The sequence below is a fragment of the Pelodiscus sinensis genome, chromosome 3 (genome assembly GCF_049634645.1).
Source record: "Pelodiscus sinensis isolate JC-2024 chromosome 3, ASM4963464v1, whole genome shotgun sequence".
In the NCBI taxonomy this organism is placed as follows: Eukaryota; Metazoa; Chordata; order Testudines; family Trionychidae; genus Pelodiscus; species Pelodiscus sinensis.
This window is the reverse complement of record NC_134713.1, coordinates 104043598-104066749: the sequence shown is the minus strand read 5'-3', so window position 1 is coordinate 104066749 and position 23152 is coordinate 104043598. Positions and strand designations below refer to the sequence as shown.

At 40.4% G+C, this 23152-nt stretch overlaps 1 protein-coding gene across 4 annotated transcripts in view; it reads right to left on the bottom strand.

Annotated features, from left to right (window-relative positions):
* ADGB (androglobin) overlaps positions 1–23152 on the bottom strand; it is a 244141-nt gene that overhangs the window by 52902 nt on the left and 168087 nt on the right. For all 4 annotated transcript variants that reach the window (XR_012902706.1, XM_075924379.1, XM_075924378.1 and 1 more), the window contains 4 exons: positions 21141–21328; positions 18573–18757; positions 12015–12214; positions 2711–2822 (listed from right to left, as the gene is read on the bottom strand). Coding sequence is in view for 3 of the 4 variants with exons in the window: in XM_075924379.1 (XP_075780494.1) it covers positions 2711–2822; positions 12015–12214; positions 18573–18757; positions 21141–21328 (685 nt within the window). In the remaining variant the exon portion in view is untranslated. The remainder of the gene's footprint in view (positions 1–2710; positions 2823–12014; positions 12215–18572; positions 18758–21140; positions 21329–23152) is intronic.

Genomic DNA, 23152 nt, shown 5'->3' with positions numbered 1-23152 from the left:
TGCAGCAACAGAGGGCATTCAAAGTACTCTGACAGTAGAACTGAGGAAACTATTCTTGGGGCATGCACACAGAGAGGAATACTCATGTGCAATCACTCAAGGAAGAATATGCATATATCTGTCATATGGAAATTATAATAATGTTACGAGGTCAAGCAAAAGAGGAAGCAGAGATGGGAAATGTATCTGTCTTCAAAGCCATTTAGTGAAAGTAATAACTACCTCTGGCCTGGAACAATGATAGAAAGAGTCACTTTGTTCTAACACTAAACAAGAAACTTTATTAGAATAAGGGAATAATATCTCTAACGCTACTTTGTCTCTCTCTTCCGCACAACAGAGCTTCTCCTTAGGACCTTTCCCAGTCTTCTTACTGCCTGGCTTTCAGTTATAGGGTTAAAGAAATAGTACATGTATCACTATGGCTTCTAAGCTTTATTGCTATAAGATGTCACCAACTACAAAGTAAAACTTACTAAATGACACTAATCATTCTGAAGAAACAAATTGTAAGGACCACTTTCAATTTCTTGTTTGGTAGTTAGGTCAGAGTGAGTGATGAATTTTTAAACACTAAGAAATTTAAGTTCACCCTTTTGGATTAATTTGTTGTATTCATAAATATCCTGGATTATGCATGTTGGCACTGAGTCTGGAGTTAGGTAATCTGGAGGTGAATCTATAGCAAACATGGTCAAGATGCATTAATTCACATGCAATCTGATTCATCCTTTACCCCACATTTTATGCAGTTTCTCCTGCTCCTAGCTTGACTTAACTGGGCAGGTGACAGTCCAAATCATAATACAGACCTACATTTGCATAGATTTTGCAATAAAATAACCAAGTAGGACCAGAAATTGGTCTGTGGAATGCCAGATATCGGGAAAAATAATTGAATCAAACAGTAAAAGCCAGATGCATTTACTTCTGTGAAAAGGGGGGATTGAGGCTATGGAATATACAATGCAATTAAATCAAAGAAGATGGAATTAATACCAACAAGAGAGAGTCAGTGACTGGACACATTGACTTTTTTTTAAAGTTACAACTTCCTCATGTTATACAGAGATGTATTTCAGAATTCTATATCTGCAGAGGCTTTTCTTTTCTTAGTCTTTAATTGTTTACTTGAACAATGAAGACTGTACTTTATATAAACCTGGTAAGTATTCAGGAGTATAGTTGCAGTCACTACTTACCTGTGTAAAGATGAGTCATGAGATCCCAATGTATGTACTGCAGACTACATTGTGTTGTTTGTTATTGACTGGATAGTTGTGAATTTTTGTTATAAAATCTAGCAATCAAAGCTCAGCACTGAAGGTTATTGGGCAAAAAAATCTTTTGATTATTTAATTCCTGGAACTAATAACACCTAAGACAAATATTGGATGATGATATTCTGTGGTCTAGGCTACCCCATCATTTTTAATGTTGATGATATTTTTCATTTATTTAAATATCAAGTAAAAAAGACTAATAAAGAGACAGATTCCTAGGTTTTTGATTGAGATTTAGGCTTTGCTAAAGGAAGTTACTCATTTTGTTTCCACATGGTAGATTAGGGGTAAGAATGTGTTCTAGAGCAGGGATGGGCAATAATTTTTGATGGAGGGGTCACTCCAAGATTTTGGAAAGTGGTCAAGGGCCACACTCTTCCATGGTATTAATGGAGAAGCTGCAGGGTCTGGGATGAAGGTTGGGTGCATTGGGTGCAGAAGGGAGCTTGGGGTAAGGGATTGGGGTGCAGGAGGGAGATTGGAGTCTGGGAGGGAGTTGGGATGAGGCAGGTGGTTGTAACCTAGGGTAGGGGACTAGAGGACAAGGGTTTGGGATGTGACCTAGGATAGGAGGGGATTGTGATCTGGGGTAGGAGATTGGGTTGCCAGATCTGGGAAGGGGTCTGGGTGTAAGAGGGGGAAAGAGGGTTTGGATGTGTTGAGAGGGAGGCAGATAGTTGGGACAGGAAAGGGCTGAGGTGCCAGAAGCAGGCTGTAGCCAAGAAACTTACTTGCCAGCTGCCAAACTAGCCTACCTGCCTGCAGACTTAAAATGTTTCCCAGCCTGTCTGCCTGCTTGCCTGGCAATGTGCTTCATGAATAATTGAGGCAAGAAGAGGGGGCATGGTTCTTCTTGGCTGCCTGTTACTCCAACAAGCAGCTCGCATTGGCTGGTTTCTGCCAGAAACTGGCGAATGGGAATGTGGTGGGGGTGGGGTGGATCCTAAAACTTCCCCTCTTCCCTTCCAGTTTTAAAACAGAAAGGAAGCCCTGCAGCTGCATTTCTGCACAGCGCACATGGCTATGGGGCAAGCTGAGGAGCCTGCCTGATGCTCCCCACTGCCTCTGTGGGCTGGATCTGTTGGCTTGGTGGCCGCATCTGGCCCAGGCATGTTCTAGAGTGTACTGGTTTATATGTCCCTTTCTAACTTCTCTTCTTTATTTATACTGTGGTAAACATGGATCATATTTTGCCTGTAGAAAGTTAATACTTTAAAATTTCAGCTTAACTGCATTATGTAATAATATTCCCTTCCTTGCTATTTAAAATTGACAAAAGTGTTATGTTATTACCTAAAGACAATAATGGAAATTATGTAAGTAATTTGTGTATTTCCTGAACAGAAATAAATGATATACAAATACAACATCTTTAAAACAAACAAACTATAATTTGCACTCTAAAAGATGTGTTTAAAGTGACATACCTTTGATTTCATTTTTCTCCATTTCTTTCAGTGCCTGAACAAATGCGAATTGACTATCGGTAAGTGGCCAACTGTTATGCAACACCATGGCTTGTATAATGTATTTGTGAGTCTGAGAAGACAAATGCAATATGTTAATATGCTGATGACATTAATATGCATCTACAGTTAGGCAATAAGATAAAACATAAATTAGTTCACAAACTCATTCATATATGTGACATTATTTACAAGGAGTCTGAAAAGAAGTCTCAATGTTAATGCCAAGTGACATTGCTATAATTTATTTCTAGAATTGCACACTCATTTGATTGTTTATCAAAGTGAAACAAAACTGAGCTACAGAAAAAGGAATATTTCATGTAACATTTTCCTGAGAATATGGCGCACAAAGCCTCCTTTTCCTCTATAAAACCCTAAACCCTAAACAGGCCACTGAGTTTCGAGTGCTTGTACTATGGAGATATGTTTGTAGAAGATTATAATTTATAGAGGCTCCCTCATAAGGGACAGTATTATGAGCACAGGAATTTGGAGATGTGCCCTGGAGGGGGTTGAAAACATCACATGGCTCATCAAGGTAGCTCTCCCATTGTTTATTAAAGTTTTATTCTTTTCTCATTCACTGGTTTGTTGTTTAATGAGCCCAACATTATTACAAGGATATAAGATTGACTTTCCAGTAGATATATGTGATTAGTAAATTGCATTCTCTCTTATTCTCTTCATCTACTAATCTTATCTCTATGGTAAAAAACAACTGAGAGCAGGCATAGGGTGCGGAGAATAAGTATGAAAAACAGGAACAGAGTGTGGGAAGTAATAGATGCCTTTGTAAGAAAAAAATATAGAGATGGTCCCTATAAAATTGGGACACCTGGTCTTCCCTAAGTAGGCTTTATTTATCTACCTGTAGAGTTATTATTGAAATTAAACACCATTCTTAAGAATAACACATTTAGCTAATGGGAGCAATTGGACACAGAAAAACAAGCACTGTTTGTCAGTAGTATATCCAAATTATTTTCCTATGAATATGTAAATCATGTCAGATGAAGGTCAAGGGATTCCCTCATAGCATAAGTTTTGATTTCCCTCTTTAAAAATTCTTGCCTCAAGAAATGGTTTTTTTATGCTGCATAATGGAGCATGAACCTGTAAGAAAACTCTCTCCAGAAGTATCACATTGACTCCAAACATCTTATAAAATTGTACATGGAAAAGATGAAGTGCCTGCACTTAATTTGACCTTGACTTTACCTTGGGATGTCTTTTTTTTCTTCTAGATTGTAAATTCTCTCTTGTCTTCCTACATATTTGTACTTCATTTAACACACTTTGGACTCTCTTGTAATACAACACAGTAAATAATATTTCCAATAAGGGCCTGGCTTTGTAGGACATCCTACAATTTAGAAGCAGTGATGGCTGGCAGAGGAGGAATCCTGTTTTTTCATAGCTTTCAAGAATCTACACTACCCTCGTTGGGAAAATTTGGGATGTTCCTAAACAAATACATTTTGCAGAGAGATAACTCATTCGCTCTAGAGGAGATTTACCTGGGGTTATCATACTGAATTTAATCATAAACTCTTTAAGACTATTTGTGAAAGCTCAGCTGTTTTCCATAGAGACTTTGTAAGACAGCATACAAGGAAGATTACTGTGTAAGTACAGATATATGAAATGGTGTTCTCAAACATCAAATCTATAAAACATTCTTGTAGTTTACCTGGAAATAAGTGTCATGCCAATGGCAAATAAAGCTTTTCAATTTGTAGATTGCTTCATGGCTGTTAAGCATAATTATAATTAAACAGACCAAATAAAAAAAAAGAAATAGAATGTGAAGGGTAACTAGCCAAAGACTCAAAAAAGTAACAGCAAAAAGTTTGTAAATACATTGGAAACAGGAAGTCCGCCAATCAGTGGGACCATTAGAGGATTGACATGCTACAGGAGCATTCACAGAAGACAAGGCCACTTTAAAGAATTTAAATGAATTCTTTGCATTGGTCTTCCCTTCAAGAGGATGTAAGGAGATTCCCTCTTTCTAAGGGACAAATCTGAGGAACTGTCCAAGACTGAGGTGCCAATAGAGGAAGTTTTGGGGGAAAAAATAAATGAAAGAGAAATAAGTCACCAGGACCAGATGGTATTAACCCAGGAGTTCTGAGGAAACTTACATATAAAAATGTAGAACTACTAACTCTGGTGTAATCTATCATTTAAATCCATTTCTATGCCAAGTAACTGAATGATAGCTAGTGTGATGGTGATTTTTTAAAAAAGCTCTACAAAAGATCCTGACAATTACAGGCGAGTGAGCCTAGTTTCAGGCAAATTGATTGAACAATAGTAAAAACAGCAGAATTATCAGACATACAGGCCACATCTATACTTACTATGCTGGAGATCGATTTTCTGGAATTCAATTTAGCATTTGTTTCACACTGGCCTTACAAGGGTTAAAACCAGTTTAGGAAGGCTGAGTGGTAGGCAGCCATGAGCGGTGCTGCAAATAATTAGGACTTAGCTGGAGCTCTATAAATAGGAGCTCCTAGGGGGGGAAAAAAAGCACACACTTGCTCCAGCTATGGAACAGGAGGGACCTGGCTGCCAGGGAAGCTACAGGGGCTTCCTGAGACAGAAAAGTGTTGAGGAAGAGAAAGCAGAGCTGGAGATCTCCGGGCAGATAAAATCCCAGGCTGAGGCCTTACTCTCAAGGGCTAAGGGCACTAGGGTTGTGGGAAGGCATCCCGGTTAGAAGATAACAGCAGGTCCATAACCCTTGCCAATGATGAGTAGGCATTTCAGACTGCGGTTTTCCCCTAAAGTAGGGGCTAGATGACAAATGACAATGGATCACTGAGGCAAGGTGAGTACAGGAGATTGGGGCTCCCTGGGAGGGGAGGACCCCAGAGGGCAGGAGAGAGGTAACTGAGGACACGACACCAGTTAGCAGAAGGTGCTCAGATGCTGAAAAGCTAATTCACAAGGTGACCAGCAGAAGGTACCGTGGCAGTGAGTCACAAACTCATTACAATGACTGAGAGGTGATATGATACAGGCCTATAGGAATGTGAATGGTGTGGAGAAAGTGAATCAGGATGTGTTATTTTGCCCTCACTTAACAGAAGAACCAGAGGTAACTCAATGAAATTAATAGGCAGTATGTTTAAAGCAATCTCAAGAAATATATGTTCACATAATGCACAGTCAACCTGTGGAACTCCTTGGCACGAGATGTTGTGAAGGTCAAAATTATAATGTGGTTCAAATAAGAATTAGATCATTTCATGGAGAATAAGTCCATCAGTGGCTATGAGCCACACTGATCAGGGATGCAATCCTGAGCTCTGAATGTCTCTAGCCTCTGACTGCCAGAAGCTGGGAGTGAACAAATGGGGATGGATCCCTCAATGGTCGCCCATGGATCTCCCAATGATTACCAACTGGCACTGGTAGGAGGACAGGAAACTAGGATGGATGGAGCATTGGTCTATCCCAGTATGACCATTCTTAGGATACCAATAGTTTAACTCCTAAAGTCTTTGAGAATTAAAATGCTTATATATCTAGAAAATATTTTCTATTGGAACAGAGTCAGAAGATTTCCTAAGACTACATTTTGGCCTCAGTACATCTATAATAGACAATGGTTTTTTTTTTAGTAAAGAATACAAAAATATTGCAATCCCTTTCTATCCCGTTTCAAGACAGAATCCATAAGAAACATGTGCCAGGAGATATCTGTTGTTTCTGCCAGAGAACACAGGTATGTTTCTCAGAGGAAGTGGCTCTGCGCTCTACTTTACCCATGCTCCAATGTACAAACATCCAGGGGATTTTGTTGGATTCAAGAATGACTACAAATGTGGCAAACAAGAAGCAAGAGTTTACCTCTGGCATTCTGCTTGGTTGCAATCAGTGATTTGGGCTTTATTGATGAAAAACACTAGGTATTTTAGTTAGGGATGTCGACATGTAGACAACTACACGAATAGCTGGATTAGCCTAGGTTAGGCAAGGCGCGGGGAGGGGAGGGAGGGAAGACAGAGGCAGCAGCACAGGGGGTAGGTATGAGCTGGTCTGTGCAGGAATGGGCTCCCACCTGCCACCCCACAGTGCTGCCTAATACAGAGGCAGCAGTGCGGGGTGGCAGGGGACACCCCAGGAGTGGGGTCTAGAGCGCACTAGCTGCTGCCCTGCTCCCAGGGACTATCGAATAGTTGTGTAACCACTAAAATCTGAATAGTTGCATAACTACATCAATTACACACTAACATCCCTAGTAGTAGTAGTAAAGAAAAAGAACTTAAATACGATATAGAACCCCATATTTTTCTAAATTTGTGCACACCAGAATTCTGGAAACAGATCACTCCAAGTTAGAAGGGGGAGTCTCTTTTGCATGTTAAAAGATTACCTGAGTTACATGATTTTTCAGAAGCCTCACTAAGCTTAGAAAAAGAAGTGTTTTCAGTCTTGAATACTCTCAGGAATTCATCAAAGTTTCCATACAATTGGAAGAGATATATTTTGAGTCCCTGGATGTGCTCCCAATTCCTCTATCTCTTTTCATTTTCATTTTCCCATTACTCCAGAAAGTCTTGAGAAAGATAGTAAAGGCCTCCTCCCTGCTGGCTTCCCTGCTGCGGGCTCTGGTGCCCCATGGGCCCCATGGGCTCCATTGGTCTGCTGACCTGCCGTCTGGCTCTGCTCTGAGCTGCTGACAACCTGCCAGACCACAGATGTTGCCAGACCATAGAATCCCAGACCACAGAGGTTCAACCTGTATTACTAAAGCTTATTGTTCTGCTCTGACTTTCATTTTTCTCAGGTGTTTCTAAACTAGACAGTTCAGGAGATTAGACTAGAAAAGCCAAATAAGTTTGTTTTGAAATATTAATGCTTAATTAACAGATTACCCTGCAGCATCAGAAAGCTGCAAAATGGACTCTTTTTTGGAGGAGGGAAGAGCATTTAACTCTAAATTGGAATCTAAGAATTAGATTTGCTGAAGTCCAATGGACCTTGGAGAAAGAAAAATGCTTAAAAGGAAGAAAGTAGTTCCTATCTGGGAATCCTCACACTGAGCTAGTACCAGTCTGTACTCAGTCACCTGCATAGATGTATAAGCCTTCCTCCTTTTTCACCTGAAATCCCCATTATAAACTGCTGTTCTTCTGCCCTCAACATCACATGGACTGCTGCACGCTAGCAATCCCTAGTATGCAACCTATCCAAAACAGACATATAGACCCTGTTTTTTCACAGAAGAGGGCATACTATATTCTCCAAATCAACACTGTTGTGTACATCTCTCCCCCATCCATGTATGCTGAATTCTGGTGCCACTTTGCATCACTCCCTATTGAGCACTGTGCCTAATAGCCTTAGAACATAACCAGATATTGCTTTATCTTGTTAAAGTAACCAAATCCCAAGAGTATGTGTCCCCTTTGTACTAGTAAATCACACTGAATTGTTGAAAGGTCTGCTGATAATAAGAATGGAATAGGCAATCCTTTTGTAACATCTGCAGCTTTCTTTCTGCAAGCCTGTCAGATCTAATACCACAAACATTTGGGAATAAATCCCATATGAAAAGTGCAGGAACAGAAATGTCTAAGTCTGATGTCCACTGCAGCAGTCAACAGCAGGTATGACATTAACAATATTGTCAGAAGAAGGGGAAATGAAGAAAGAGTTTGAGGCTATGTCTAGACTGCACTGTTTTTCTGAGATAGCAATGCCGCGTCCAAGGAACTTGTCTGCTTCTTTGGGAATTTTTTTGAAAAAGTGGACGCGCTCTTTCACCATTCCTGTTAACCTGTAAAAGAGGATGTTCTTCTGAAATGTGGCATTGTGTAGATGCATCAAATTTCAGAAAAGCCTCTTTCGAAAATAAAGCAGAAAAAATAAGCAATTTGCATACCACAAATTGTGTTTCTTTTTCTGATTACCGAAGCACACAATTACTATTCTGATAGTAATGAATCAACTTGTTTTCTGTAAAAACTCATTTCACTACAACAGAAGTCAGGTGAAAATACAGAATATTAAATGGTATTGATGTGATGAATTCATAATAATTCTTAGCATTTATATAGCACCTTTCATCCTTTAATTGCTATATACATCTCACAACCCTCTTTTGATGTATATAAATATTACTGAACCACTTTTCAGATAAAGAAATTAATGTGCAGAAACTATGTTGTACTCTGTTTTTTTGCATTGCCAAATCTCACTGGCTGTGTTTAGACTGGCCAGTTTTTCCAGAAAAATCAGCCGCTTTTCTGGAAAAACTTGCCAGCTGTCTACACTGGCCGCTTGAATTTCCGCAAAAGCACTGACTTCCTACTGTAAGAAATCAGTGCTTTTTGCGGAAATACTATGCTGCTCCCATTTGGGCAAAAGTCCCTTTTGCGCAAAACTTTTGCACAAAAGGGCCAGTGTAGACAGCTCAGATTTGTTTTGCACAAAAAAGCCCCAATCAGGAAATTGGCGATCCGGGCTTTTTTGCGGAAAAGCGCGTCTAGATTGGCCATGGACGCTTTTCCGCAAAAAGTGGTTTTGCGGAAAAGTGTCCGTGCCAATCTAGATGCTCTTTTCCGAAAATACTTTTAACGGAAAACTTTTCCGTTAAAAGCATTTCCGGAAAATCATGCCAGTCTAGACGTAGCCCCTATGTTTTTTTCTAAACCACATTGTGGCAGAGTCCTCACTCAGGCCCCTTGGTCTGGGATACCTTCTGGTCCACGAATCAGCCTGAGACGCTTCTGGTGCAGCCACCCATGCTTTTATTGTTAGTTCCCACCACCTTCTATTTAGAAAACATAAAGAAAACTCAGCCGGCTCCTCCATCTGCCTAGGAGCACACTTAGCAACACCCTGGCTCCTTGCGTCCTTCCTCTGCCTTATATAGCCCTCTCTGAGTGAGGCTCACAGCTGTTTCTAATAGGCCTTCAGGCCTGGGCTGCCTCAGCTGTGGCCATCAGTCTCTTCAGGCAGGCTACAGTGGCAGAGCTCTGGCTTAGCCAGCAGTCTGTCACATACGTTCTCCAGAATCCTTTCTTACCTCTTTAACACCACTGTCAAAAGCCTCTGGCACACCCCAATAATCTCACATCTGACCTTCTGCAGTCTCTTCTTCCATGATCTCTCCAGTCCATCTAGAATGCAGTTGCTAAATTCATCTAATTTTACTGCCTTTCTCAGCAATCCGAATAAAATCTTGTTACCAGCTTTTTCAGATGTCTGTCAATTTTCATGTTCTCACATTCAAAGCTCACCACAATAATAATTTCATATTATTTTTTTGCTAGCATATGCTTTTATTCTCCACCTCACCCAAAATGCTCCCACTTATAACTTTTTCCTGCTTTTGGACACTGGCCATCTTCTATGTAACTCCTTTTCCTAACTGGAACTCTTTCCTAAACAAATCCACTGTGCTTCCACCTTTCTCCCTTCACATTTATTTTCAAAACACACTTTTCCCATGAGACCAATATGAATTAATCCTTCCTCCTTATTACCTCCTCTGCAGTTGTGTATCCATTTGCACCCACAAAACATCACATCACACTCTAATGAAGATGTCTGCTGCCAGACTGCCACATAAGCACATAGCCTTGAGTTAATTATGGACTCCTGTAACAAGTAGTAAGAGTAAGCTTCATGAGAAAATCATGTTTTGAACAAAAAGACTCAAGGAGGAAAGGATGGAGGGCATGGCCGATTGAGTTACTAGGAGGGTACTGGCAGGGGTATGTATGTAAAAATATGATTGTTGAAGCAAGATATAAGGGTACGTCTACACTACCACCCTAGTTCAAACTAGGGTGGTTAATGTAGGCAACCGAAGTTGCAAATGAAGCCCAGGATTTGAATTTCCCGGGCTTCATTTGCATCTTGCCGGGCGCTGCCATTTTTAAAGCCCCGCTAGTTCGGACTCCGTGCCACACGGCTACACGCGGCACGGAGTAGGTAGTTCGGATTAGGCTTCCTATTCCGAACTACCGGTACACCTCGTTCCACGAGGAGTAACGGTAGTTCGGAATAGGAAGCCTAATCCAAACTACCTACTCCATGCCACGTGTAGCTGCGGGCACGGAGTCCGAAGTAGCGGGGCTTTAAAAATGGCGGCGCCCGGCAAGATGCAAATGAAGCCCGGGAAATTCAAATCCCGGGCTTCATTTGCAACTTCGGTTGCCTACATTAACAACCCTAGTTCGAACTAGGGTGGTAGTGTAGACATACCCTTATATCTTGCTTCAACAATCATATTTTTACATACATACCCCTGCCAGTACCCTCCTAGTAACTCAATCGGCCATGCCTCAAATCCCGGGCTTCATTTGCAATTTCGGTTGCCTACATTAACCACCCTAGTTCGAACTAGGGTGGTAGTGTAGACATACCCTAACAGAGGTGGTTAATTTAGGAGCAAAAGGGCTTATGTAAATAGAATTCTACTGCTAAGTAAATAGGGTTGTGCATGCTTATATTATTTAGCAGTACGGGAGCCTTATTTTTTTTTAAATCCTCAGAACATGGCCAGTACTACCATATTTTCCGGCGTATAAGACGACTTTTTACACTAAAAAACATCCCCCAAAAATCGGGGGTCGTCTTATACGCCGGGTATAAACATACTGTAGCTTCGGCTACATACAGAACGTCCCTATTATTACCTTTTAGCCCACTGGATGTGCCCTAATACGGTACTGTGGCTTCGGCTACATACAGAACGTCCCTGTGCTGATAATGTGTGTACCGCGCTGAGCCAATCACGGCAAGCGGTGTCATCTATTAATGCATACAAAGCCTGCTCGGATTGGCTGAGTCAGAGAGGTGGGCTATTACAACCTTTGCCAATCCAAGCAGGCTTTGTATGAACATGATGAGGATTTTGAAGGATTTTAAGTAACGGTAAGTCAAAACCATTTTAATTAAAATTATTTAAATCAAATCTGATGTTATTAAATGGTGTTGCCTCGGAAGGGGGGGTAGTCTTATACGGCGAGTATAGGCCAAAACCTATGTTTTAACTGGAAAATTAGGGGGTCGTCTTATACGCCCAGTTGCCTTATACGCCGGAAAATACGGTATATACACAGTATTTGTGGCACTACAGAAATAAAATTAATAAGAACAACACTCTATGAGAGAATATAAGATGTATACAATAGCAGGATGTTAGACTTTCATGCTTAATAAATGAATGATCACGACTATTTTCTATTGTGCTTTTCCAAAATTTTTGCAGAAATTTAGATTAAAAACCTCTTACCGGTTGTGGATCTACAACATTCTTTTCAAGGGTTGAGAGAATGACAGTCTCTTCCTCTGTTGCAGCCTGACCTTCTGGTACACTTCCCGGCTTATGAGAAAGTTTGCTGCCTTTCTGAGTTGCCAAAGCACTTTTTCTTTTGGTCCCTGCAGGTTCTGGGTCTTTCTTTGCACTGCCTTGGCTAATCTGGCCTTTGCTTGCTAGCAGAGAGATAAAAATGTCCACTTTCATTTCCTGGAGCTTTATAAATTTGGTAGAATCAGCTTAACAGACACGGCCGCATATTTTAAAGAGAGTGACTTTAGTTAATTTTCATTCAGTTCATTATCTCATGAGGTTCTAATTAAGTCTATAAATGTGCTTAAAATCATCATAATTATTTTTCCTTCTGGACATCACATATCTCTTTAAAACATTTACTTCTGTTTTTAATCAACACATCATTTGTTGCACCAGGCAACAGACTCATTTGCTCAGTAGTACATTTCTTCTATACACTCTGATCTAGTTTCCAATATAGTCTTGAATATCATTCTGTGGCCCCAACTGACAACTGCTCTGTATGGTGATTTGGGAAATCTGTACAATTTATGAATTTTGGTAGATAATACAAAGTTATGAAAGTGCTGTATCATGAAATGCCTCTGAGTAGATGTGAAATTCACTATTGCTAACTGTCAGTAGGTCTCTCTCAGACAAGATACAATGATAGTTTGTTAGAACAAAAATCTGCCTATAGGAACAAAGCGGTAGCTGAAGCCTATGGAAAGCTACTTTCTCCTACTTGTCACAAGCCAGCGAGAGCAGAAAATTCCTAAAAAGGACAAAGGATAGAGGTGACAAAGCAAGTCCTTAAAAATAACTCATGAAGGAAGATTATCAGAGCAACATAGGAAAATATGGGCATGAGTGGGGAGAGAAGAACAGGAACAGCTAGTGGCTGGCATTTTGCAAATGGAAAATTCCAGTACTGATTTCACCAGTGGGAAGCTGACTTCCAAGGCTCCAGACATCTGCTAGCATGCAAAAGAGGGGCAAAGTTATTTAAAGTCAGCTGATTAAATGTATTAGTCAAGAAATAACAAACAGATAAAATATTTCAACAATTCAAAGTTTGGGAGCATGACTGCAGATGAATTAATGGCCAATGAAGGGAAAGGAACAAACAATCCTTTGTTTATGGTGCTTGCATAATAATATCAGCAACGAGGACAAAGTACATCACATAGAAATCACTTTTGTGCCTGACAGAAGCAGATCTCAGATGATATTAAATGAGCTTTAAGCTACAGGAGTGGATCTCAGTGTTCTTGTAAGTTTGGGCTTTGATAGTTCTAGTTCAACAAAATAATATTTTTCTGGAGATAAAACTGTGTGTACCCGGTTTCACTGTCTATCCAATACGCAAATCTTTGTTTAAATTTGGCAATTAATATACCTCATGAAGATTACACAACGTTATTAGTCTGGGACATTATTTTCTTTTGATGATAGCAAGAGTAACAAAAGCTCCATACATTTACAAATGGGTTGATCAATGTGATACTGTCATTATTTCCCACAACCTGTCCATAGACCTTTGACACTATGAACCTTCTGATCTGTTATAATATGAGCCCAAGCATGACATAAGTAAGAAAGATGGCACTCTGGGAACTCAGACTCCTCTTGACCTACCCGTCAAAATGAGCTCTTGGAAGTTGCCACCTCCCTTGATGAACTAATGGTTGGAATGCAGAGATGTTTGTAACCTTTACTCCTTTTCATTGTTAGGTTTTGGACTTAAAAACAAATCCTGGAAAATGCTGAAACTGAGTAGGGCAGAACTCCTGCTTCACTGCTGAGCAGCAAATACCAAGGGATTTCAAGACTGCTGTAGAGTCTTGTAAACTATGCAAGAAAGTTCTCTAAATAGGTAGGTTTTGGACTGTATGTTGTACTTCTAGAGGGAGGCCAGAAGAGCATAACCAGGGTGAGCACCTCATTGTAATGGCTTCATGCTGCAGAATTTGCTGCATTGAGATATGCCTAGAAAGCAGATTTGGTGATCAATTGCCCTCCTCTACAAAAGACTGGGGCTACATCTACTTTGTGCTTTCTTGTGCAAGAAGATATGCAAATGAGGTGTGGCGATAAATATCGGTGTGCCTCAATTGCATACCTAATGAGCTGCCATTTTACACAAGGGGCTTTTGCGCAAGAGCTGTTCTGCCTGAAAAAAGCAGCAGAATGTCTCTTGCGCAAGAGGGAGGTTTTGCACAAAATGGCAGCTCATTAGGTATACAAATGAGGTGCACCGATATTCATCGCCATGCCTCATTTGCATATCTTCTTGTGCAATAACGTGCAATGTAGACGTAGCCTGGAACTCCTATTTCATGTCATCAGGGAGCTTGTCTTTGAATGCTGAAACCGTACCTCTCAGCATGAAATGTTAGCATCCCAGCAAAACTAGTTTGCAATGTGATGCTGTAATCCACGTGTAGAATAAAGCTTCCTCCCAGATAAGTCCAGCTTCTTGACCTCTTTATTTTTGGGGGATGAAGCCTGGTGTCACTCTCTTTCCTTTTCACTGGCTGCTTTCACAAGTGAGAATGGTTATTTAAGTACTCTCACCCCTGAGAGAGGACACAGTATTCTCTTTGAACTTTTTGAAATGAAAGGCAGGGAAGCAGGGGACACTGGTAAGATTCAAGATAGCCTCATTTATTAGTAAAGCTATTCCAGATAGAGCTATTCCAAATGTCCACCAGCTTATTGGATTTTCCCCAGGCCCCCTCTGGTAGATATTGAGGTCACAGCCATCCTCCTCAGCAGCTCCTGATGAGTCTTCAAATCACAGAGAGGAGGATACAGTTACTTCATCTGGGGATAAGGAGGAGAAAGGTAAGGGTACCAGTTCTTGCTCCTCTTGCAGCTGTTCATGAGAGGGATCCCAGTTCTACTCCGTGCTGGGCTTGGTGTCGATGGCACATTGCTTGTGGAGACCATGCTTTGGAGGCCCATGAGATGGAGCTGGCTAAGATGGCTATTGGGGACATTTTTGATTGTGTGGCAGGGAGGGGAAACTCACACCTTTCAAAAAGGCCACTGATACAGTCAGACCAATGTTCCCTTTAATCTTTTCTATCCATGTGCAGAATAAATGTTATGTGCACCAAGGCATGTGTGAATGTGCATCATCAGGAGAAACACAAAGCAAGCTGTGGGCTCTCTGCTAATCAGCTAGGTGGCACTGACTCTCTCCTGAGTGGCTGCACAAGTATACAGCTTAAAGGAAACATTGCCCCAGTTCCCAACTATGTGCATCCCCAGGATCTCTCCTATGAGCTTTCTGCTGGCACTAAGGAAGAAATCAGGTCAACTGACATATACCATCTGATGACAACAGCAAGGTTGGGATACATAGGATCACACTTCAGAATCTGATAAGGAAAATTCTTGAGATCAAGCTGGTGCTGCACCGGTCACTACATGGACATCAAGGTGAAGGTGTTGTAGGTGGTACCTTGGGAGCTGAAGCTGCATGAGTCTCTTGAACTACTGATATGGAGAGATTTAACATACTCATCAGTATCTGGCCCAGTCTGGGGAAGCTAATAATCCATCTAGCAAACTAGGTTATGTGCCACTTGAGGCATGTTATGCATGCAGAAAAAAGAAGACTGGAAGTACAGGAGATATGGCATTGACTGACACTGAGATGCTTGGTACCTGGTACTTGGACCATGGTAGAGGGCTCAGATAGAGGCTGCAGCACCAGTTCCATGAGCAGATATTTTAATCTGGCTGCTTTGTTTTCTTCCCCTTGAACAGGTCTTAGAGCCCTTACAAATGTTTTACCTGCCATTCACATGAATCTTCCCCAAGCACTTGCGGTTGGTGGCATTTGGGTCACTATCATGCATAGCCTTGCTACAAAAATGGCATGGTTTGAAACCCAAAGAGTACAGTATGTCTCCTGTTCTTGATAGCACCCTTACAATCAATTACATTACTGTAAGGGTGATTAAAATATGGGATTGCAATACATTTTTGCTGAATTTTAGTGAGTGTTCTTTTTGGTGATACTGAAATATAATTCAGACAGTAATCAGAAATGTCTACACATGTTTTGATAAAGGTAGATATTTTTCTTATGTAGTATTGGTAATTTATGAAAGATACATGAAAGTTGTAGGAAAAAAACCATGCAATTCATGACAGAGCCATCTGTGCAAAACTACTGGAGGAGAATGCATGCAACCACCCCATTTTGCTCCTTACCAAAGCAATAATCTTACAGAAAAAACATCAGTAGTTGAATGATTTGTCTTTGCCTCAAGCTGTTCATATGCTAAGAGAGGTATAAATTGACTAATTTCAAGAGGATTATTGTATTAGATTCTTAATATATAGGTTTACTTTTGTTATAATTTCAACACTGATAAACAGTGCCATGTGTAAGTGTAGTAGTTTAGTTAACTGTTTGCTTGCAATTAATTACTGCTGTATTATTGCATATAATCGAAGAAAACATTAAGGGAAATAAACCCTATACAGAATGGGATTACAAAGAAATATCTGTATATGTTTATGTAAACAGCAGCTCTTTATCTAGATCTTCCAAGCAAATTGCAAACAATGTGGCCAGAAAACACGCAGATAACAGGAAAACAAATTGAAGGCTGAACAAGTGATATTGAGATAGGAAAGCATAAACCTTTATAAATTGTTAGATATATCAACATGATATGATTTTAACTATAATCATTGCTCCACAACAATAAAATTAAAGGGCACTTAAGAATCAAATGTCAATCTTGTAGTTCAGGAAGATCGCTAGATGCTACATTTGCAAGAGCTGATACTAACTAGATTTAGTTTTTGACTTCCAATATGTAAAGCTGTCATGGAAAAATTGAAAAGGCCTACTAAAAACTATAGATATGACTAATGTCATAAAGAAAACTAGCTAACCAAACAAATAAGTTTCTTAGTCTGATACAAAATTATTCAGACAAAATTTAAAAGATAGAATCTATGTATAACAACAGACAATTAAATTTAGTCTCCAAGAAATTCCGTATAAATTGGAATATGTCCTCTGAAATAACTTTTTTCCAATATTTCTGTTGACATTATAATGAGCTTTCAATATTGTTATGGCTATTTATATTCTCTATATATCTGGTGCTATTAATAGTTCCTTTAGAATCCTGTATTTCCATGAAGAAGGTTGTAGGAGAGCAGGGGAGGAAGAGCCAAGGATACAAAATGTTTATCAAGAGATCTTTTCTAGATTAGCAGACAAAAAATGCCTATGTTTTAATCTCTGAAGATCAAACAGTAAGAACAAATGTGAAAAATCAGATCCCACTGACAAAAGAAATGTATCCACATAAAAAACTTAGAACTAAGGATTTGCATGAATTATGGCTCAAATCCAAATTATTGATGGAAAAAGAATCAGAAAACTAAGGCAAAAGTTACAGGCAAATAGTAATGACAGGACACTATACAACCAACCTCACTTAGAGTCACAGAATCATATAATACTAGAACTGGAAGGGACCTTGACAGGTCATAGAGTCCAGTCCCCAAGCACTGTCTAGATCAGTGTTTCTTAAACTGTGCTCCACGGAGCCCCAGGACTCCGTGAGATATCTCCAGGGGCTCCGCGAGGTTGACAATCTGGAAACAACGATAGGTACAACACATACAATCAGTGGACCACTGGGGCTCCGTATAACTACAACGCATACAATCAGTGGACCGCTGGGGCTCCAAATAAATTTTTACGCATATAAAGGGCTTTGGAGCCCAAAAAGTTTGAGAACCGCTGGTCTAGATCATCCCTGATTAATGTCTGACTAGCTTGCTCTTAAATATTTCCAATGGTGGAGATTCTACAACCTTGCTAGGCAGTTTATTTCAGTGTTTAACCATGCTGACATTTAGGAAGTTTTTCCTAATGTCCAACTGAAACCTCCCTTGCTGCAATTTAAGACCACTGCTTCTTGTTCTATCATCAAAGGTCAAGCAGAACAATTTTTCTGTCTCCTCCTTATAACACCCTTTTAGATACTTGAAAACTGCTATCATGTTCCCTCTCAGTCTTCTCTTTCTAAACTAAACAAGGCCAATTCTTTCAGGCCATGTTTTCTAGATGATTAATCATTTTTGTTGCTCTTCTCTGGACCTTCTCTAATTTCTCCACATCTTTCTTGAAATGTGGTGCCCAGAACTAGACACAATACTCCAATTGAAGCCCTATCAGCACAGAGCAGAGTGGAAGAATGACTTCTTGTGTCTTGCTCACAACACTCCTGTTAATGCATCCCAGAATCATGTTTGATTCCAACTCTCCCAGAGGCAACCAACCATGATCTTGCATTCCTGACCCCCATGTCAAAACAAAATGTAAAAGGAGGTGAAATTCACAAAGAAATGAAGGAAATGACAGAATACAAGGAAAAACTGGGAAAAATCATAGTTTCTCTCTTTGTTTTTAAGGTCAGCCCTTAAAGCCATTATTAGAATGCATATTCCTCTTGAAATGCAAAATAGAATACTTACACTGAGAACTTAAAGGCCTTTCAGCACATAAGAAATTAAATGCAGGAATGATAGCATGTCCCTTTCCAATAGTGTTCACAATTTCCTCCTCATTATCCAATACTTGTAGTTTAATGAACACATCTGATTTAGAGGTTTGTACCTGCACTGTAGCAATATGTGATGCTGTGACTTTTACTTCATACCTAGGAAGAGAAAAATTCCAACTTTATAAGCAACTATTGGTAAATCAGATTGTTCATTGTTAGAACATTTAAAACTCAATTAAGGAAAGCATTTTTATTAAAAAAAAGCACAAAACCACATTTTAAAATAAATTGGATGGGTTTAGCACATGCTTAAATTGTTTCCTAAATTGGAGTACAAGACACTAAGTCTTGATGTCATCAGATCCAATTATAACAAGATTTTTTGTTGTTGTTGTTCAAGACAACATTAATTAGCTAAAGCTGTAACACAGCTTTCAGTGTGAAACTCTTCTTTTCCCTCTAAGGCTCAAAATTCTTAGGTTTACAAAGCAAAACAAAGTAAATAAATAGGATAATGAACATTTAAACAAGGCCAAAAACTATCGATATGCACTAACATAGTCAAAGAACACTCAGACACCTAGACATGTGAACATCTTTTATTTATTTATTATTTGTGTGTGTATTTATTTATTTTTGGAAGGAGCATAGACAAGAAAAAAGGGGAAAACAACTGCTTATGGGATAACACTATTAACAAGAATTTAGAGTATTCATTGTATTTCCATTTCAGGTTTTTCGGGAATTTAATTATCTTTATCTTGTAACTGATTCTGCCATCTTTACTCATTATCAATGGTTCTTTATGCCATGTGTAATCCCAGGTTTCAGACTTTGGCATAAAAAATTATAATACTGCTTTATCAAGACACACGTATAAAAGTTAAATCCTTTTCCTGAAAAGTCTAAGAGTGTGTTTGTGAATAATCCCAATCTGTTTTAATAAAAAGATTGCCACATTTAAAAACCGAAACATGTTTACATCACCAAATCAGCAGGTTATACAATACTAGTAGATTTTTTTAACTATTTGTTAAATACTGCTGTATTTACACGTCTGAATAGGGGTCTGTGCACAGATCTGAACCAACAGTTAATCAACTGGGGTAAACTGGAATAGCTCATTTGATTTCAATGAACCATGGTTATTTATGGCGGCTCTGGATCTGGCCCAAAATCATTTTGATCCATTGAAAAAAAAATTACAAACCAAAATAATTGCTCATGTTGAGATAAAATATGTATGCACTAATCAAATGCATGTAATTTGCATTCAAATGAAATTTCTCTAACAATATTATAGGATGGGAAAGTTATAGAAGTTAGAGCAAGGTGTAGGAACTCCTGTTTTTATTTCCATCTTTCTCACTGAGTAGAGCCAACCAATTCTGCGCATTAGGTTAGCACTGTAATATAAATGTTGCAATTGGGGAAACTATTTCACAGGGGTATTATGAAGTTTAAATAATTTTCTGAGATCCATAGTACTGAAGTGAATTCAAAGTAATGAGTTAAACATAATGTTTCTTTACCAGGATATCATGCCCTACATCTAGATTAATTATATTCTTAGAAAATTAAACGCTACTCTGGAAAAATGTTTAGGTTTGACTTTCATACCAAATAAACATAATTTTCTGTAAAATTCAAGTAAACATCCGATAATCCGGCACCTTTAGGACCCAGGAGGTGCCAGATTATCAGATTTGCCAGACTATCGGAAGGGGGGACTATAAGGCTTCTGGGCTGGGGGGGATGCCACCCCAGACCCCTCATAGCCCCCCCTTCCGATAGTCCGGCTCTGCCCCAGGCGTCCCTGATTCAGCCACTGCTGGTCAGTTTCAGCAGCGGCTGAATCAGAGAATCCTGCAGCAGAGCAGCTGGAGTGCTGCCGGGTTGGTCCGGTAGCGCCGACCTTTGGTGTGGCGAGACCAACCTGGCAGCACCCCAGATGCTCTTGGGGATGCCTGGGGCAGAGCAGCTGGGGTGCTGCCGGGTTGGTCCCGCAGCGCCACTCCTCGGTGCTACTGGACCAACCCGGCAGTCCCCCAGCTGCTCTGCCCCAGGTGTCCCCAAGTCAACTGCTGCTGATACTGACGAGCAGCTGACTCCAGGAAGCCCGAGGCAGAGCTGCTCTGCCCCGGGCTTCCTGGAGTCAGCTGCTGGTCAGTTTCAGCAGCAGCTGAATCGGGGACAGCTGGGGTGCTGCTGGGTTGGGTCCCGCAGCCCCGAGGGGCCTACCTGGCAGCACTCCAGCTGCTCTGCCCCCGGCTTCCCCGATTCAGCTGCTGGTCAGTTTTAGCAGCGGCTGAATCAGGGAAGCTGGGGGCAGAGCAGCTCCAATGGTCCGGCTGCCCAGAGCACTTCCGGGTTCCTGATGGTGCCGGACCACCAGGAGTGCCGGACCAACAGATGCCGGACCATCAGAGTTTTACTGTATTTGAATTTTTTGCTTGAAAGAATGTTTCCTCCAAAAAGAAGGAACACTACATGTTCCTATAAAAAGTGACATTTAAATTGTTCTCTTTGCAAAATTTACCTGAACACAATGTGCTTTTCATTGGGTACATAATAGTCTTTAATTTCTTTAGTGGAATACAAATTGTTTACAGCATCACGAGAAAGAACAGGGAGTGGATTCTGGGAACCAATGAGACGCAGTCTCCATTTCCCAGCTGCCACAGGTAAGTCACCAGTTTGTGCTTCAGCCATGAACGTGTATCCTTTCTGCAAAACAGAAAACATGTAATTTTTCATTAGGAATGAACATCACTAAAAATAAATACTGTGAACCCACAGAAGGAAAATATTGTCCATACCATTGCCAACGTGGCTATGACTCTTTTATGATCCTAGTGAAGCTTAAGGAACCCACAGAGAATCCCTTGGTAACATCATTTAGACTGGGTAAAATTTTAATGAAAATGCAATTGGAAAATAGTGATAAAAATTAAACATTATTGCAGCATGTCCATAATTATTATAATTATCCCCATTATTAATACAACTGAAGTTTATTTTGATTTTTTTCTCTTGTGCATTATCCTTAGATTTGATGACCTGCCAGATGCTTCTTATTTATCTATCTATGTTAATAAAAGTAGACTTACCTGGCATTTCCCAGGTCCTTCAGGCACTGGGCTGGTGGTGTAGGTGAGGGGTGCAGGATTCAGGGAAGGGCTTTGTAGATGTGTGTGGGGGGTGAGAAAAAAATGCCCCTGGTGGCTGGAGTGAGTGCTTGGGGAAGAGAAAATGCCTGTACTGGATGGGTTCCCTCCCACCCCAGATCTGAGCCCATCCTCATCCCTCAACACACTCTCTCTCTCTGCTCCCTGCCCTGATGCAGTATCAGAGTGCCAAACATATTAATTCAATAGCAATGATTTAAAATACAGTCTATTTTCTTTGTCTAGTCTAAGGTATGCTTTTGTTCTCTCCCTCCCCTCCAACCTCTAATATAAATAGGAGTAGATATACTGTGACAAGAGGAAGAACTAAAGGCTATTTAAAAACTGATTTTTTTGTTCTGAGTTATGAGAAAGACACATCAAACAAACTTCAGTGATGCTTTTGAGTTTTTTTCCCTACCTTATAAGGCAGAGGCAAGGAAACATCATTGAGCTGCATTTTCAACACCATTCCCCAGAAGTTTTATAACACACACAAATGATTAAAATAGAATCTTTGGACTTCAGTTGAAGATAGCGAAGTTACTCACTTTGGTGCAGTAACTGTCGTTCTTCAAGATGTGTGTCCCCTTGGGTGCTCCACTGTAGGTGCTTGGCTTGCCCCAGCACTGCAGATTGGAGACTTTTCCCTAGCAGTATTTGGCTGGACTGCGCATGTGCAGCGGCATCTAGCGGCATTTGCACTCTTTTGTACAGTCGCGCGGTCCGGCTCCCGCCAGTTCCTCGAACCTGTCTCAGAAACTGGAAGACATAACGAGAAAGAAAGACTCCAAAGCGGGGAGGAGGGCGGGTAGTGGAGCACCCATGGGGATACATAACTCGAAGAATGACAGTTACTGCACCAAGGTGAGTATCTTCACATTCTTCTTTGAGTGATGTCCCCGTGGGTGCTCCACTGTAGGTGACTAAGTAGCAGTACCCAGATCTATTAGGAAGACGGGACTTAGGGTCCCTATTTGTTTGCTGTTGTGAGTACTGCAGATGCCACTGAGGTGTCTGAGCGCCATCACTGCTGAATCGCGTAATGTTTTACGCTCTTTTCTAATCAGGAAAAAGATTTTGGAGTTATCGTGGATAGTTCTCTGAAAATATCCATGCAGTGTGCAGCGGCAGTTAAAAAGCAAATAGGATGTTAGGAATTATTTAAAAAGGGAGAGAAAATAAGATGAAGAATATCTTACTGCCACCATATAAAACTATGGTACGCCCACATCTTGAATACTGCGTACAGATGTGATCTCCTCACCTCAAAAAAGATGTTTTGATATTAGAAAAGGTTCAGAAAAGGGGCAACTAAAACGATTAGGGGTTTGGAGTGGGTCCCATATGAGGAGAGGCCAAAGAGACTGGGACTTTTCCGTTT